The sequence below is a fragment of the Calypte anna genome, chromosome W (genome assembly GCF_003957555.1).
Source record: "Calypte anna isolate BGI_N300 chromosome W, bCalAnn1_v1.p, whole genome shotgun sequence".
Taxonomy (NCBI): Eukaryota; Metazoa; Chordata; class Aves; order Apodiformes; family Trochilidae; genus Calypte; species Calypte anna.
Window position 1 is genome coordinate 26,313,244 of NC_044276.1, and position 19,693 is coordinate 26,332,936.

Here is a 19,693-nt window from a genome sequence, read left to right on the forward strand (position 1 = left end):
TATATTGGGGATAATTTAATGTATTATATCTTTCTATGTATGTACTTCTTAAGGAAAAAGAACCTTTCATATCTTTTACAGGATAACATCTTTTCCTCACTTCAATCTTGCCTCCACTAGTACCAGTACTACACAAAATACACATCCATATTTGTGGTTCAAAAAAAAAAAAATCCAAAACATTTCAAAGAAGCAAACAGAACTCACTTTTTTTCAGAAGATATCCTTTTTTGACAATATTTTTATAAAAAGCATCCTTTGTTTTGCGACGAATTGTATTGTAAATTTCTTTTCCATCTACTGTATCATTAAGCACTTGTTCTTGATGCTGGTAAACAAGGAAGAAATTAATGTTTTTTTAAGCTCAGAAAACATCGTGAAACAACTGCATGCTATGAAGCCGCAACTTGAATTTTATTGAATGCTACCAATTCTTTATTATGATTCTCTCATATGTCTTAAACAAACTAGTTTCATTTAAAAAATACTTTTGGCAGAAATGTAATATAACTATTTCATGTGGAATGATTAGGCCAGAATTATAATATGAGAAGAAAAATAAGCTTTTAATACAGACCAACTTCCACAAACTAACATCAGTATTTATTCAACACTAAATAGAAAGCAGCATCTGTAACAGTAATTTATGAAAAATTTACACAAGTCTTTAAAGGTTATTTAGCTTCTAACTTCTACAAAGACTTTTGGTACTGAGTAATAAAGGATAAACTGAATCAACTTGAATGGTGCAGATCACAATTAAAATTGAATTATTGACACACAAAGTTGCATAGTCTCTCACTAATCTTATTAGCACTCATGTCCCAAATGAGTATCATTCTAACAAAAAACAATAGGAAAAAGTAGAAACAGGAAACAGAAAAAAAATAAATTCACATAGAAAACTAAGATCTGGAAATGTATATACCAGTCTAGAATGGCCAAAAGCCAAGCCAAGTTTGACCTTACTGAGTCAGCTGATCAGCAAAAGTTATTTAGCCGTAAGAAAACATGAAAAGTGAGACTGTCAAGCAGCGAGAACAATATTGAGATTAAGTGATATATGCACTGGCTCCATACTAAATAATTTTCTCCCTTTCTCCCCACGTAAGAAAAATGGTTTTGAACAATATGACAAAGGCAAGATGAAAAACGTTTCAGTAACAGGAATTATAGGACTCACAATGGAAGCAATATCCAAATTTTTACTCAAGATAATCTCCATAACATAGATAGGAAACAAAGTACAAAATAATAGATCCAGTGAAAAATGCTTTAAAGTATATTTCAAATTAGAAACAGAAAATGTATTATATTGAACCAAATAGTACACAAGACTTCTGAAACTTTTTGTCTTCAAAAATGGAGCATGACAATATGTGGGAGAACACACAACCAAATTTAATTACACCACCAGTAATTTTTTTTTTTTAAACAAATCAAAGTCATAAATATATCAGAAAAACTTAACAGAACTTGATGTAGTCTCACATGGAATATTAGTCAAGGCAGAGAAAGCTGTTGATGCAGAAACCATAAATGGAGATACAAAGGCCAAAGTCAAGATGATTGCCCAGACTCAAAAAGAATTATGGAGAACAAGGAAAGAAGGAAAGTTACTATGTGAATCTTTTCAAAGATCAGTCTTAGAATTCAAATTTCCTCACATTTGTCTCAATCACATTACAGAGCGAGTTAATAGTGCCAGACAACTGGGAAGCACTGATGACAAGCCAATTAGCAATAAAGGAACAATCCGAATGATAAGGCATAAGTTATACAACATAAAATTTACACTTTCTAATACTTACCAATAGGAAACAATATAATATAATGCGGCAACAATATCGACAGTTAACATTCTAGGATATATCTGGTATGTACTCTCAAAGAAAAAAGTAATTTCTAATGACATGATATTCTGAGCTGTTCTAGTCCATTACATTCAAGAAACACCAACTCACACTGGTATTGGTGGTATTAGGGCAACTACAAGAACATTATACAGAGTTAAAAAAAATCATTTAGTATGCTCAGTTTAGTGAGCTGACTAAGGGAGAATACAAGAAATAATCTTGTATTAATGAAATAGATGCAACAAAGGGGTAACTATTTAGGTTGGAAATCAAAATTAAATTTTTAACCATCAGAACAGAAAAGTTTGAGAACAGGGAACAAAGTATATAAATATACTTTAGACTAGCTATAACTTTAAGAAACACTAGACAGTGGTCTCAAAAAAAATATATGCTACAGGGCAACAGTGTTCCAGAACATCCCCTGCAATCCCAGCTCCCTTATCATCTCTGAGGCTTTTCTGGGTACACAGGTTTTTTCTAGGGTCAGAAAGATGCCATAAGCAGAAGAATGGAGGGCAGCCTAGTTGCCCCCACCCACCCCAACATGGTATTAAGACACAGCATTGGTTCAGTCAGGGACCGGAGCTGGGGGCACAAGATGGAGTATTTACACCCAAGAGCACAGAAAAAGCTTAGCACACCTTCTATTTACTATAAGCAAACCTTAGATAAGTGTATACATATGAGGATAAAATGAAAGACACACACAAGCTCAAACCAAAAACGCAGGAGAGGATGATGATGTTTAACTATCATGGATACTTCTGCTGTAATTCAATTCCTATATTATAAATATTTGAGGATTAAGTAAAAATCTTCAATAACGAGTTTTACCTGCATTGGAACAGGATCTTTAAGGTAATATCCTTCAACAATCTGTTCTTTTCTATAATGTTCAATGATCTCAGCAATACTGTTCAAATAAGAAAAATAAGATTTAAAAAGTTAAACCAGTAAGTTTTTCCTCTATATGAGAATTTGCTTTTTCATGTATTCACACTACATTTCCTCACAAATTTATAATAAAAATAAAATGTTAAGTATCATAATCTTGTTTGAAGCAATGACAATTTATTAATACATTGAAGACATAAAAATACTCAGAACCATATTCATAATGCATTAATTCTAAACTACACAAAACATTTTCAATTTGTTATTGAATATGTCTGTATTTGGTATGGCTGTGAAGGAGTTAACTTTCCCCATAGGAGACCTCATAGGGCTGTGCTCTGTATTTGTAGCTAGAAGAATTTGATGAACAAGTTTTGTCTTCTGATGACCAGTGCTCCCATAACATCAAGGCTGTCTCTCTAACCCCACTCCTCAAAGGCCATCAGACTGGGTGTGGGCAAAACGTTGGGAGGGGACAGCTGACCCAAACTCACTAAAAGAATATTCCATACTGTAAGACATTGTCCTCAGCAATAAAAGCTAAGAGAAACAAGGAGAGAGGGCATTAGTTTTTAAGGTATTTATCTTCCAAATCAACCACTACACATACTGAGGTCCTACTGGACATAATTTGCTGATGGAAAGCAGAAAAGAATTTTTTTTGCTTGGCTTTCACATGCAGCCTTTGCTTTTCTTTATTAAAATGCCTTTATATTGACCCACTGTTTTTTCATCTTCTTTTCTCCCCTGTCCCACTGAGGAGGGGGAGTGAGAAAGGCTCTTGATGGACACCTGGCATTCATCCAAGGTCAACCCACCCCACCACAATGCCAAATGAGAAAACTACCTTTTCCACATGCACGTTTTCCAGCTCTCCAACCAGGCTGAAAATTGCCATGAAAATTTAAGCTTTACTACACTGCATAAAATAATAACTCATATTTTACATGTTGAACAGCTATTGCCAACAACTTGGTATGAGGGCAATCAATAATAAAGCAACTTTATATAATTTTTTCCTCATTCATCAAAATCAAGAATACCTTGACTGTCAATGTCTCCTCTCCCTCCTTGGTTAGAAAAAACAGGAGTCATCCCTCAACATAAGAAGCAATTGCCTAATTTCTTCCAATTTTGTAAAATGAGATGAAGAATAAAGTGAGTTGTATTTGAAAACGCATTTTGGAGTTAGAATACCATATAGACTAGGAGTTTATACCATGATGGAGTGATTAAGGGGTTTTTTTAGTGCTCTTCTACACAAACTCAACTCAGATGGTCACTGCGTCTTGTCTTACCGTTAAAGCAGCCCAAATGGCTGAACAAGACAAACATTGCAAACAGAAAGATATCACATATCTTCAAATATACTTGAAAATTCATTTGCAAGTGATTCAAGTTATACAGTAAGTAAAATGTAAAGCATGAAATCAGACTGAGCACAAAAAGAATCTAAGGGACAGGAAAAAAGGGTTTATAACTCTTTTCAGTGTCTGACAGCAACAAAATCCTACTTATACAAAATACATCAAGGAAGGTATAAATAAGTTTGAATTAAAAAAATGAATGGTTAACTTGGTTGGATAGAGACAAATAAAGATGAATTTCAATACTAAATTACAGTCACTTGAGTAATTGTAAAATGTTTAGCATAGGGCTTATTAGTCTGCCCAGATCCTAGCTACCTGGATAATTTTGAAAGTAAATCATAATCATGAGCACTATAATTCTTTTAATACCTAATCGACAATTCAAAATTATTACAACTTCTGACATTTCAAACAGTGAAGAATCCAGAAAGCAGAATGGTACTCTATACATAATCTAATTTTAAAGAATTAACATGTTAAATCCATACTGTATAGCCTATCTAAAATTGGATTAATTAGATAAAAAAGGCTTCCAAGAACTCCAATCTTCTAGTCTCAAATTGTCTCATCTCACAAATTAGAGATAACTTGAAAGCTTCTTCAGTGTATAACTGTTGAGTCAATATTTCTTCTACTTTGACATGGAATCACCAGATACACCACCTGGTGCTGCTGCCTGCACCCCCCTAAATTTTAAAACTTTTGGAAAAATTTCTCTTGGAAAGGTTAGATTTCAGAAAGAAAACAAATGGACAGAAGATGGGGGCATAAGATATGTAGTAGGAAACATATGCTTATCCTACCACACTTCCTAAAATCAGAAGTGAAGACAATAAATGCTATCTTACATTTAAATACTGTTTTATTTCCCAAGAGTTTGTATATCCAGACATAAGACCGGATGTTTTATAAACTATATAAGCAACACTGTGTCCCGACCTATATTCCAAAAGCAAGTACAGGTGGTGTTTTCCTCAATCCTAGCAATAATGGGGAAGGGCTTCAGAAGAAACAAGTGAACCCGACATCAATACCTTTGCTCCAGGACTGGTGCCTCCACCAGAAGTTTGGTTTTTATAACCACAGAATAGGCTTTGAGAGACAAGGTATGCTGAGGCCTGACAGGATCCACCTGTCCTGATGAGGAAAATGTTGCTATGCTCATAAAATGGTAGAACTGATTGAGAGGGCTTTAAACTAGAATCCGTGCGGGAAGGGGATGCCAACAGGATTGCAGTAGGTAAGCCAAGGGTTGGCATGGCATCATCTGATGGTGGCAATTCTAGTGGGAACATTTAAACTGACCCTGGGAGCATGGAGGGCTCAGCAGTGTACACCAACATGCAGCATGAGAAATAAACAGATATCATCAGTATTAGTGAGACTTGGTGGAATCAGTCCCAGGACCAAAGTGCTGGGATGGAGGGCTACAGGCTGTTAGGGAGGGAAAGGAAGGGAAGGCGAGGTGGAAGAGTATGTAAGTGTAGGAGACCAAACGAAGAGTCAGGTCCACTCCTATTGACTACCAAAAGCCTATATAACAGCCTTGAAGAGTTACAAGATTCTAGCTTAAACTATGATCTTAAAAACCATTAATCTCCTGAGGAAGAACCTTGAGAGATAATAAACAAAACATCATGCCATAAAGCATGAAGTCAGCAAAACCTGCAGTAACAGGGGAAAAGGTTAAGATGGCAGGGGGAAGATTGCAACCACTGACCCAATTCAGGACTGAAAAGACTTGTCCCTCCACACCCACAAGGAGCATGTGTGCTGACTATCATAGCAAGCGAGCACAATCAAGAAATAGTAAATGATGCAGTAAATAAGAGAGAAGATTCCAGAAGTGCTGGGGAAAAAAAAAAAAAGCAACACAATGAAACTCAGGGGCTTGCTCTCGCTTCACACCGAACATCCCATTGGCAGGTCCAATTCTGGTTCCAGTACTGGCAATTTCTATCTCTAACTTTTATCCGACTCTCTCTTGATCCTTTTTTTTTTCTTTTCACCTCCAAAAAGCATTAAGTAACATAAAGGCCTACTGTGATTTTTCCCAGGTTGTGTAGCTTGAACATAGATAAATTGTGACATTCATAATCAAAGTATTAGCCTTTATGATTGCACAATCTGAGTATATATAATATCAGCCTTTATGAATTATTCCTTCTATAGTTCCACTTAAAGCTAATGTTTAAATATGGACTTTGAGCATCATTTAACTTTAATCCAACCAAGGGGATTCATGGAATCAGAGAATGGCCTATGTTGGAAGTGACCTTAGAGATCATCTATTCAAACCACCCTGCCATGGGCAGGGGTGCCTCTTAACTAGATTAGGTTGCTCAAAGCCTCATCCAACTTGGGCTTGAACACCGCCAGGGAAGAGGCATCCACAACTTCACTGGGCAATCTATGTATCAGATGCATATGTATAACCATATCATCTATCTATAATCATTTATCTGTTATTTTCCCCCTCTATCTGTAAGGCAGGATGTAACATTTTTATTGGCATCATGGACAGGATCCCCTCAGTGTTGGAAGGTCCTTTTCAGTTTTTTTTTTTTTTATATAGAATGACAGAATGGCTAGGGTTGGAAGGGACCTTAAAGATCATCTGATTCCAGCTGCCCTGCATGGGCAGGGACACCTCCCACTAGACCAGGTTGCTCAAAATCACTCCTTGACCAGTTCCAGGGATGGGGCATCCACAACTTCCTTGGGCAACCTGTTCCAGTGTCTTACCACCCTCAAATTGAAGAGTTTCTTCCTAATGTCTAACCTAAATCTCCCCTCTTCAAGTTTGAAACCATTTCCCCTTGTCCCCTCACTACACCCCTAGAAAAAAGCCCTACCCCAGTTTTCTTGTAGGTTCCCTCTTTCAGATATTGGAAGATTGCCATAAGGTCATCTGGGAGCCTCCTTTTCTCCAGGCTGAATAACCCCATCTTCTTTAGCCTGTCTTTATAGCAGAGGTGCTCCAGCCCTCTGATAATTTTAGTGGCTGTCTGGCTGTCCTCTGGAAACGTTCCAGGAGCTCTATGACAGAACTCTTCAAGGAAATCCAGCAGTGTCAGGTAGATCAACACTCCCTTCCAACTTGGTGCCATCTGCACATTTCCTGAGGGTGCACTCTATCCCCTCATCCAGATCATCGATAAAGATATTAAACACAACTGGCCCCAGCACTGAGCCCTGGAGAACACCACTTGTGACCAACCGGCCGCCAGCTGGCTTTAACTCCATTCATCTGGCTTTAACTTTATTCACCACAACTCTTTGGGCCCAGCCATCCAGCCAGTAGTTTTTTTACCCAGCTGAGAGTACACCCATCCAAGACATGAGCAGCCAGTTTCTCCAAGAGAGTGTTATGGGAAACCGTGTCTAAGGCTTTACTAAGGTCTAGGTAGACAACATCCACAGCCTTTCCCTCCTCCACTAAGTGAATCACCTTGCTTTAGAAGATCAGGTTAGTCAAGCAGGACCTGTCTTTCATGAACCCATGCTGTCTGGTCCTGATCACCTGGTTGTCCTGCATGTGCCACGTGATGGCACTCAAGATGATCCGCTCCATAACCTTTCCCAGCACTGAGGTCAGACTAACAGGCCTGTAGTTCCCCACATCCTCCTTCCGGTCCTTCTTGTAGATGAGGGTCACATTTGCCAATCTCCAGTCAACTGGTACCTCCCTGGTTAGCCAGACTGTTGATAGATGATGGAGAGTGGCTTGGTGAGCACTTCTGCCAGCTCCCTCAGTACCCTTGGGTGGATCCTATCTGGCCCCATAGGCTTGTGTATGTATAAATGGTGCAGCAGGTTGCTAACCATCTCTCCTCTTCGATTATGGGGGCTCCATTCTGCTTCCTGTCCCTGTCTTAGAGCTCAGGGGGCTTGGTACCCAGAGAACAACTGGTCTTGCTACTAACGACCGAGGCAAAGAAGGCATAAGTACCTCAGCTTTCTCCTTATCCTTTGTCACCATGTTTCCCCCTACATCCAATAAAGGAAAGGGATTCTCCTTTGTCCTCTTTTTGTTGATAATGTATTTATAGAAGCATTTTTATTGCTTTATACAACAGTAGCCAGATGAAGTACTGTGGTCCTTATAATTTTTTCCCTGCATATCCTCATGATGTCTTTGTAGTCCCCTTGAGTGGCCTGTCCCTTCTTCCAAAGGCCATAAACTCTCCTTTTTTTCCTGAGTTCCAGCAAAATCTCTCTGTTCAGCCAGGCTGGTCTGATTTAAGAATTAGATTAGAACTGACATTAGAACAGTAAGTTCATGTAAGTGAACATTTTACCAATTATTTTTGCAAGAGAAGTTGATCGAGATAATTTTCCGTTTCATTTACTGTACTTTTTTTGATTATTCAAAATGTGTCACCTGCAAGTGATGTGATTATGGGCAAAAAAATTGAGAATCAAAACACTTTCTAATATAATATGAAATGAATCACTGAAATGAAACACGCCACATCTTTTTTTTTCTTAACTGTTAATTTAAAAAAAAACAAAACAGAAAAAAGGTGCAGTCCTGTGCGATATAGTAGAAAAATATGAATTTACTCCTAGAAATGTTTGGTTGTTTTGTTGTTTTTTTTAAAACGGATGAAAAGTTGCATTAAAGAGGAGCTCTGTTTATTCCATGCATCTTAATATTTATTAAAAGTATTTAATGAAATTTAAGTCTTTTCACTGGGATAATGTGAAGATAGATGTTTAAAATTAGTGGCATTTCTTAAGCTGAAAAGATCTGGTGTTCTTGCACCATCTGATTTTTATACACTTCTCATTCATTTTGAAAAATCTATGCAACTACTGGAATGAGGAGCCATAGGTATGAGAGAACTTTTTAAAAAAAAATTACCTACATGTTCCTCATGTAAGTTGGCAGTTTTGCAGGAAGCTTTGGTCTAGACTGTAAACGAAGAACATTTTGGTTAATGGAGACTGTCTGTCTGTTTAGCAGCTTCTAAAAAAAAAAAAACCACTGTACTGTGGGTTAAAATGGAGTTGGATAATAAGTAGCACTAAAAGTGTGGGTAGAAGAAGATTCATGAGTGTACCTGCTTGGAAAAGCTGTTTGTGAAGAAATGTAGCTGAGACAAAATTCCTCTTATATTTTAATTACAACCTTTTTACTCTCTCTGCCATTTTTTTGTTTTCTTTTTATTTGCAGAGAGAGGGCTTTTTAGTTTCACAAATTCTGTGAATTGCTAGATCTCTCCCCTGAATTTGACCTTGTGGGCCATTCCTCTATTAAAGTTTTTAGATGACCATATGTAAAATTATGGCTCAAAAGCAAAGGTGGAATGCCTTTTCGCCTAGCTTCCTCCTTAAGCTTTGCAAAAGGGCCCAGTTCACCCCACGGAAAATTGTTTCTGTCTTGGGGGGTTTTATTTTGGTGAGTATTATTTCTCTGCCTGCCCCCTTTATTTGCAACTGTCCATTCACCCCGTGGCTTCTCCTGCTGTTGAGGGGGAATCCAGGGAGGCATGGCAATGACACCTGCATAAGAAAGTTTTTGACTGTCATTTGACGGGGCCTGAAGGACCTTTACAGAGGTTTCCTTGAAGTAATCAGCTTCTGGCACCTCGGATTTCCATCCATATTCGGTTGATTCCTTGACCAAATCGGACCTGTGCCCATTAGTGAATTTTCAATTCTAGATTTAATTTGTATTGCTAGGTTTTTCAGTTCTCCAGGCAGCCCTCAGATAAGAATATCCATCCCATCCTTTATGGTTTTACCCTTAGCATCAGAGGGCTGTCCTGGTTAACAATAAGGACATGGTCATGAATCATTTGAATTACACTAGCTTTATGCACATTGTCCATCAGCTGGGGGAGATTTCCACTCAATACATGGTGTTCCTCCCTTGCTATGGGGTCAATTAGGCCAACGTTATAAGCAGCTCGTGTAGCCATGGACCAGGGAGTTCTGTGGTTTCCTGTAATTAACATAGCTCCTGGCCCCCAATAGCCTGAGGCTTCTTTTTCTGATAGTAAAATATGATCTCCTCCAGAGGATGAGACCCTTATTACATCTTCAGTATCTGTTTCAGAAGGCAATCTACCAAATTGCTTTTTCACATGTGCCAATTCTAAAGGAGAATATGGAATTTCTTTGTGCGTTATTTGCTCCCATCCTTTATCTTGTTCATGCGTATGCTCTGTTCTTATAACAGGACGCAGGCGTTTGTGTTGTATAATTCTTTCCTCCTCTTCTGAATATCAGAAAAATATGGTAGGAGGAAGATTGAGTAGAGGCCCTCTCGATCATTACAGAGAGCTGATGGAGCTTCTTTTCCAATTGATTCGTTCTCTTAGCACCAGATTCTAGAAAGGTGCTGACCAAATTGGTTAATTTCGCCGCTTCTCCCTCTGGCGAATTAGCAGCCAGAGTAGGGGTGTGTGATTGTGTATTTGACGCTTGTGGCTGCATTTTATTTTTCAAAGTAGAGGGGCGGCGTTTCCCTCTTTTGGAAGCAAGCCGCACCTTTTTCTTGTATGGTATTTCAAAGGAATCTTATTCCCCCTCATCAGTTGAGTATTCAGAAGTAGACGGGGGGTGCTCTAGCAGCGGATTGGGACTAGAAATCTTGTTCCCCAAATTTGTCAAATTTTATAAAATCTCCACATACCTCCGACGATGGAGGGAAGGGAAGACCGAAACATCATTTGCAAGCAAAGTAAAATCCCCTTCATGTAACCCTGTGCTTGGAAGAGTCAAATTCCATTGAATATAATGCAGAAGGTCATGAATCAAGTGTGCGCTTCATCTTGTAATCATAGAATCACAGAATGGTAGGGGTTAGAAGGGACCTCTGGAGATCATTGAGTCCAACCCCCCTGCCAAAGCAGGATCACCTAGGGCAGGTGAACAGAAACACATCCACACGGGTCTTGAAAGTCTCCAGAGAAGGAGACTCCACAACCTCTCTGGGCAGCCTGTTCCAGTGCTCTGTCACCCTGATAGTAAAAAAGTTTTTCCTCATGTTGAGGTGAACTTCCTGTGTTCCAGTTTGTGCCCATTGTCCCTCATCCTATCACGGGGCTCTACTGAAAAGAGACTGGCCCCTTCTTCTTGACACCCACCCTTCAGATATTTGTAAACATTAATAAGATCCCCTCTCAGTCTTCTCTTCTGCAGACTAAACAGCCCCAGGTCTCTCAACCGTTCCTCATAAGACACATGTTCCAGTCCTCTGATCATCCTCGTAGCTCTCCGTTGGACTCTCTCTAGTATATCCCTGACCTTCTTGAACTGGGGAGCCCAGAATTGGATGCAGTATTCCAGATGTGGTCTCACCAGGGCAGAGTAGAGGGGGGAGGAGAACTTCCCTCGATCTGCTGGACACACTCTTCTTAATGAACCCTCGGATACCATCGGCTTTCTTGGCCACAGGGGCACATTGCTGTCCCATGGACAACTTATTGTCCACCAGGACTCCAAGGTCCTTCTCCATGAAACTGCTTTCCAGCAGGGCAACCCTTAATCTGTACTGGTGCATGGTGTTATTCCTCCCCAGATGCAGGACTCTACACTTACTCTTGTTGAACCTTATTAGGTTCCCCTTTGCCCAGCTCTCCAGTCTGTCCAGATCTTGCTGAATGGCCACACAGCCCTCTGGTGTATCAGCCAATCCCCCCAGCTTTGTATCATCAGCAAACTTGCTGAGGATACACTCTGTCCCCTCTACGGGGTCGTTGATTCTATATTGAATAAGACTGGACCCAGTACTGACCCCTGGAGAACACCACTAGTCGCAGATCTACAACTGGACTCTGCACCGTTGATCACAACCCTCTGAGCTCTATTGTATAAGCAGGTCTCAATCCATCTCACCGTTCACTCTTCTGAGCTTGCCCACGAGGATGTTATGGGAGACAGTGTCAACAGCCTTGCTAAAGTCAAGGTAGACAGCATCCACTGCTCTCCCTGCATCCACCCATTCAGTCATAACATCATAGAAGGCTATCAAATTAGTCGAGCATGATTTCCCCTTGGTGAATCCATGCTAACTACTTCTGATAACCTTCTTTTCTTCCTTTGTAATGTAACAGTACAAAATACTTTTTGTACTTCTTGACAAATGAGTTTAGATACATAAAATGGCGAAGATGTTCTAATTGCATTTAAAGCTTTCAAAGTTTTAACCACACTTATTCAGTGATTAATACATGCTTTATTGGCCGTGAGAGCTGTGGAACACTTTCGGGTGAGGAGTTCCTTATGTTAATATCGTTTCCTGAACTCCTAAATCAGCAAATCTATAATGCGCGATTAACTGGTTGGGAACTAATGCTGAAGCTGTGCATCATTTAAAACGTTTGTGGGGAATAGTCCTCATTAACAGGTGTCTTATGTTATCAGGTGTATTATGCCTCAACTGCAAGTCAGTGTATATGCATATTTAATGCAAACTGTTCCAAGTTTCCTAAATATTCTGAAACCAACCTGCAGTGCAGTTTTCATGAAATAACATAATTCATTCAAACCAAAATGCACTTTAGAAGCATGTAGAAACTTTTCTTTATGGGTTTTTTTTTCCTGTTTCCTAGTGTGGTGATGCTACATTTTTGATTTGTTTGTTTTTAAGGCCAAACTGTTTTCAGATAGTAGTTCAGCACTTCAGTGAAGAGCATTACATCTTTTACTTTGCAGGAGAAACTCCAGAACAAGCACAGGTGAGAGCTTTTGGTAAATATATTATTTTGTTTTATAGCGCTTAATAATATTATCCTTCTCTAATAGAAATCAAGTTTACCACAGATGGTGACTAGGTCTACATTAGCAAATATTAGCATGCAATAAGGGAAATAGTTGGTGCTATATTGCCTGCTTTAGGGATTTTACTTTGGACAAGTTCTAGTCTGGTCCCATGGACTGAACTTCTATTAGATATTTCTGGAGAATATATTTTGGAGTAGTTCAGTTTAAAAAAAAAAAAAAAAAAAAAAAAATAATTTTTGCTCTCCAACACTGTTCCATGTAATGAACCAGAGCATAGTAAGTGGGAGTTTTGCTTCAAGACCACATTCCTGATATGAACTAAAATACTAATGCAAGTATGCAGTTATTTGTCCTGTCCATAAATTGGTCATTGTTTGTAGTCTTATGCCTTGATTTTATATTAAAAATAAGGGATATTTTTGTTTTACATTTTTATAGTTTAATTATTAGCTCTCTAGCAGTTAATGTTTGCTGATTAAAAATTGTAGAAATGGAGTCTAATTCTCTAAAAGTCACTCACCAACAGGCAGACAGGGATGAATTAGTGCCACCACCTTCCTTCCAGCACCTTATGGCCGCCTCCTACCCCGCCGCTGTTTTTCCAAACAAGCCCTGCTTATTTTGAAAAATAAAACTTTGGCCAGCATAAGCCTGCCGTTTTTCCAGACAAGCGGCACCACCCCAGCACTGTCACAATTTACATTTGATTGACTGCCTTTTTTCCATATCTCCCATTTGATTGACGACAAGATACAGGCCAAAAGTTAACAATGTGAGAAAGGCAACTCAGTCACACTTGACTAACAGGCCTGTAGTTCCCCCGATTCTCTAATCCCTTTGTCATCTTCATGGCCCTTTGCTAGCAGCCTTCAGCATCTGGACTCGGTATTCCCAAGAAGTCTCCCTTCCAAGTAATAGCTGGGCCCAATGCCGGTTAGCTTCTGAGATGAGATTAAATAGAGCATGTTCAGGATGGTGATGCCACAGGCTAGTAAGGATATATTTTGTTTCAGATTTCATTATTTGCAGTTAATAGTATTGCCCTTCCCCCCAAACAGACTGCCAATTTTTACATGAACAGGTAGATAGTACTCCAGTAGTCACCTGTTTATCTTATGCATGGAATTAACAGATCACAAAAGTTTACATGCTTTACTGAAGTCCGTGGGAAAGTAATATTTCATTATTATTATAATTCTTTATATTAGAATTTAGAATTCTTTATATTATGACTACAATATTATATTTCATTGTTATAATTTAATTATATAGCAATCGTATGTTTTATTTATATTTTGTTATATAATATTAATTAAATAATAATTACCATCATTGTTATGATTTCCTTCCTATCCTTCAGATTCTTACATTTGTATGAAAAGACTTAGTCTATAATTTACGTGACTATAACTGTAATCAGTACTCTGCAAACAGAACAGTTTGGCTTTATTTTATCCATTTTTTAAATTCCACTTACAATCACTAAAACAGCAAGAGAAGAATATCAAGAGAAACAACACCAAGGATTATTTTTTTGAAGTTCTTGTCTAATACTAGTATCAGATTTAAAGCAGATACCTTCAGAGCATTGAAAGAAATAGTTTATTATAAAAAAAGTTCAATGAAAAATGTTTAAGAGATGCATTTAAACAAGTAGCACTTCTTCAACCTCCAGTTTTTCACCCTGAAGAAAAATTGGTTTTAGAAAAGTTATAAAGAAGAAAAGCAGATGTTCTCTCTGCCCCAATAAATGCTCCTAAATCATATCGTTATCTTGCATGAATTTATACTTCCTGTGTTTCGATTTTGAATTCAATGCCATTTGATGCTTTTCAGCCACCTCTGACTGTTCCATACAATAATCCTCCTTAGTTTTCATATATTTAAAGACTTCTTCCAGTGTCCATAATAAATAAACCAGTACAAGAATTAAAAAGCCCACAGAAAGTTATTCCTTTTTTCCCTGCTTCTTATTTATGGCCCTCTGCAGTAGATCTTGCGGTAAACAATCTGGGGCAGTTACCACCTTCATTTATGCATCCTTATTATCTTGCATTATATACAGTTTGAACTCCCAAGAAGTTTATCAACTTTCAGGAAATACTAACTTGGACAGAATTTGAGCCTAGGAGTATATTAGTAACTCCCTAAAGCATTCAACTAAAACTAGAAGTCTTTCAAAGCCAAGCAGATCCTTTCACTGAGGAGGATCTTTGTAATCTAGGTACCAAAATATTCAAAAAACCCTCTAAAAGCATATTATCATAACTTAGTGATGTTTCATCTTTTAATCTTGTTTTCCATCCAACATCAAGGAAAGAATCTTCTCTAGGTATATGTATTTTATATGTGTTGTCCTGGTTTGGGTACTGTCCACATTAAACCGTGACAGTACTCTTCAAGTGAATCCAGCAGTGGGAAATTACTTTCCTAAAGTAATAATTTATTGAAGTAAACTTCTGGAGCTATACTATCTAATGCTGCAAAGCCATTTTAAACTAGTAAGACTTCCTCTAATTTGCTTATTAGTTTGACATCACTTAGGTTGTGGGCTTTTAGCCCATCATCCTCCTAATAAGCCACATAACTAGAGAATGGGCAAAAGAGGATTTACCTTAATCAAAGGCTGACAATGCAGCTAGCTTGATTTTCAATGAGGATGTCTGGAGGCCAGACTGATTAATGTAGAAGGTACTCAAGAAGCCTGTGTGTGGGATATACATAAGTTAATAAGGTTCCAATTGCTTAGTCTCAAACCATTTGAAATCACATGAAGAAGTCCACGGAACTTCTTAGTTAGGAGACCATGACATTTTCTCAGACACACCAGCTGCTGGATCTCTACCCACTCAGAAGCCAAGCTGGAAGTGAAAGATATTCTCTCTTGGGATGAAGAATGCCCTGATTCTAGGTGAACAAGTCTGAAAATTTTCTGATTGTGTGACAGGCAATGGCCTCAATTAAAAAAGAACAAGAACAAAAGAACATGCCCTGGGGAACACTGCTGGTCAATAGCTGCCATCTGTTGACTACAACTCTCTGGGCCTGGCCATCCTGCCCGGTTTTAACCCAGGAAACAATACACCCTGTCTATGTCATAAGCGGACAGCTTTTCCAGGATAATGCCGTGGGAGACGGTGTCAAAGACTTCAGTAAAGTTCAGATAGACAGCATCCAGAGCCTTCCCCTTGTCCACTAGGCAAGTCACCTGGTCATAGAGGGAGATCAGGTTGGTCAAGCAGGACCTGCCTTTCCTGAACCCATGCTGGCTGGGCCTGATCCCCTGGGTGTCCTGCACTTGCCATGTGAGCACACTCAAGAATGGGGGTGTAGGTTATACTTTTCAGTCTTTTTTTGTTAATGCTGCTTTGGTTTTTGTTTGAAGCACATGGAGTAAATTATGACTGCAATATAAAAATACAGGAGAGAATGATCAAAATATTTTGACTTGTTGACAGAAGGAAGCCCAAGTCTTCCTTTATTTTATATACTTTTTTTTAAATTTAATTCAACATGACTGATCTGGAAAATTGATTAAGGTCACACTGTATATCCATTAGTAATGCTTGATATTTCTAGAAGAGAAACTAAGATTTGCAAATGTTTTATTTACTTTTACTGAGAAAGATACAAATTTTGTTTTACTGTTCAAATTTTCATACTTTGAATTGCATACAAGTTGGTTCTTTTTAAGCTAAAGAAAGAACTTCAGATACTTAAATGTTTATCATCTTTCTGTTTTAGACATGCCTATTTTTCTGCAGAAAGCTAAATCTGACTTTTTGTTACACTGTTTTGTGCCTTTCTGTCCTAGGACTGGATGAAGGCTCTGCAGATGTTTTGCAGTTTAAGAAAAAACATTCCTGGGACATCAAATAAACGTCTACGTCAGGTGAAGCTATATAGATACAGTGAGGGGGAGAGGTTTTCTCCTTGTTGCAAAATGATGATATAGCTCAGAACTTTCCTTTCAGCAACAGTAAATCCTGCATGTACTTTCTTTTTCTTGGAGTTATGCAGTACCTTTGTTAAATCAGCTGGAATGGCTTCCGCTTTATTATAATATCTATATACACAAAGAACAAAATGGTTTTAGGCAATTGGCAGATGCTTTGCTAGGTACTGATTTCTGGCTACGTTTGAGTAAAAGTTTCAAGAATTCAGTATTTGCGTTGTCTTAACTCTTACAGTTTACCAGATTTGACAGATTTATGTCACATGTAACCAAAACACTAGTATAACTAATATAATTCTTTTTTTAGTGACAAATAGATGCTGAACTGTGATTATGGCTTCATTTATTTTGGTCTCTTGAGAGTACTCTTGTGGTCAAAATTTCTTTCAGAGGTCAAGGACATGAGTCATAAATGGCTACATCAGTGATGACTGAAGAATAACAGGAATCAAGAATCTCTTATCTTTGAATGCTGTGAATGTTGAAGTAGTTGTTTTATCAGTCTATGGAAAAAGGAATAAAATGGTTTTTTTTAGGAAATGCAGAATTATTCTGTCACCATTAAAGATGATCAAATACTTTGGAAGAACCAAACTAAATTAGGTAAATAGATATATGAACTGGAAGAAGAAATTGGGAGCCACAAAAGCAAAGCACCTACAGAGTGATCATCTGAACTAATTAGATATGAGAACCAGGTTTTGCTGATCTCACTCTTGCTGAATAACATCGTTTAAGACACTGAGATCTCACTATATTTGATGGATGAAGTAGGAAAGCCATGCTGTAATGAGCCCTACAGATGGAGTTCCTTTCCAAGTGCTCTGGCATGGGGGAAGACACAAAGCACAGCCTGGAAGAGAGGCCAAGTATGGTCTTCTTCAGAACACTGACAGAACAGATCATAGGGCCACAAAGATGATCAAAGGTGAGTTTTCACTACTAACTCTTGATAATTTTATTCATGGAGTTGTCACAGATTCAAGGATGGATCTGTATTGATAGCTTCTCCCATGAAAGGGGAAACTAATCTCTTGTGATTTCTTTTTGTACATACTACCATATTTTTATACCCATGTCAAAAAAACCCTAAACATCTCAAGTTTCATCACTCTAAATGAAGTGATCTGTACTTCTGACCCAAGTATCATTCACATGTTTTAAGGTGATTAATGGCTTTTTTTCAACAATTAAGACATTTTTTCCCTTTCTTGTCAATACCCATTTCTGTTATTTATACTTTAAAATCATTACTAAATGTCTCTGATAATACTAACATTTTAATTTTGTCCTTTCCTATACACAAAACTCCCTATTATAAATAATAGGGATAAATTATATATATAAATATACAGATAAAAATAATAGGTCCGAAGACAACACAGCACTCTCCTAATTATTTGTCATAAACCAATTTATAGGGTGAAGAAAATAATTTACAGAAATACAAAAATACTTGAAAAGCAACAAGTTACACTTAAGCTTTTTAAGACTTTTAGAATGTGCTTAGTTACAACTAACTGCTTAGCAAATTAATTAAAACACTTAATATATTCTTAAGAAATACCGAAATCTTATGGTCATATCAATAAGTAATCAGCAATACATAATACAAATTCTTTACAGAAGTATAAAATACACGACTATTAAAACTTACCTATTATAATATCTGCCTCCCATCATAAACTGATTGCTAGATGTTGGACATATTTTAAAACGCTGAATATTTTCACTGGTTCGAAAATAAAGTGAATAATCACCAGGTGTATTATCTGAGGGCCTCACAAGAAAACTGCACACCTGACCAACTGAAAAGATACCAGAATACAGTGTTACTCACTTTTACTTATCCTTGGTGTGATTTATGAGCTCTTATCAGAGTTCCTTCTGTACAAATTAGCAACAATTGCACACTTAAAGGAGAAAGTCTGATATAAGTTCTGACAGTGATCTCCATTCTTCACTAAATTGCGATGAAGTAGTACTAAACTTTTAAAGTTAATGCAAAATCATTTGGCTGTAGCTGACAACCTATCCCCATTTCTGCCGCCTCTTTACAAGAGCATATAATGTGTGTGTGGGAGGTTTGACAATGTTTGTTTTTTGGGTTTTTTTTTAATTGTTCCCATATTTATGGTATGTTATTTGACAGTATGAGTCAGAAATCTTAATGTTTTAATTTAAAAAATTATTTCCTCCATGAGGAGGCTAAAGAAAGTACATTCACCCATAAGTACATAACAGTATTTTCTCCTCAGAATTTTGATGAAGCCAAAGATTTAAAAAATATGAATATATTACAAAAATAGATAAAAAATTAACTATTTCAATTAGAGTTATGAAACTAACTGTACTTGAGAACATTAAAAATAGAGAAATACTCAGTGTTCTGCCATGAGGGCTTTTTCCAATGTAGTAGCAACCACAGGTCTGATGCTCATTTGTTCATACAGAAAAAAAAAAAAAGTTTTGCTGCAGTCTGTTATAAACAGCATTATTTGTTGTCATTCCACTACCACTGTATTTCCATCTGAAATACAAATACCTGTCATCAGCAAATTGTAAGCCTCTTGTTTGGAGATCTTCCCATGGAACCATCTTAAAGATGAAGAGAAAAATTAAAAAGCAAGATTATCATCTCTTTTTTAGTTGTTGTAACATCTAAGGCTCTGGCATCTATGTGTTAATATTTATTTTAAAATTCTAGAATATATAGATTATATTTTTACTCAGCAATTATGTTTTTCTCCAAAAGAATGAAAAATACATATCTACAGCTACATAAACTCCAACAAGTATCCAACATGAAGTAAATGTTCAGTTCCAAGTGTGTTTAGGGATTAAATGGCATTGTTTAAATGCTAGATAATTTGACAGGC

General features: G+C 37.5%; 1 protein-coding gene across 1 annotated transcript in view; it reads right to left on the reverse strand.

Moving 5' to 3' along the window:
* The window catches only part of LOC103536996 (ras GTPase-activating protein 1), a 168,049-nt gene that overhangs the window by 61,560 nt on the left and 86,796 nt on the right, over positions 1–19,693 (reverse strand). Inside the window, exons 7-10 of the mRNA XM_030468314.1 lie at positions 19,360–19,412; positions 18,472–18,622; positions 2,694–2,772; positions 208–328 (exon numbers count right to left, since the gene is read on the reverse strand). Of these exons, the coding sequence (XP_030324174.1) occupies positions 208–328; positions 2,694–2,772; positions 18,472–18,622; positions 19,360–19,412 (404 nt within the window). The remainder of the gene's footprint in view (positions 1–207; positions 329–2,693; positions 2,773–18,471; positions 18,623–19,359; positions 19,413–19,693) is intronic.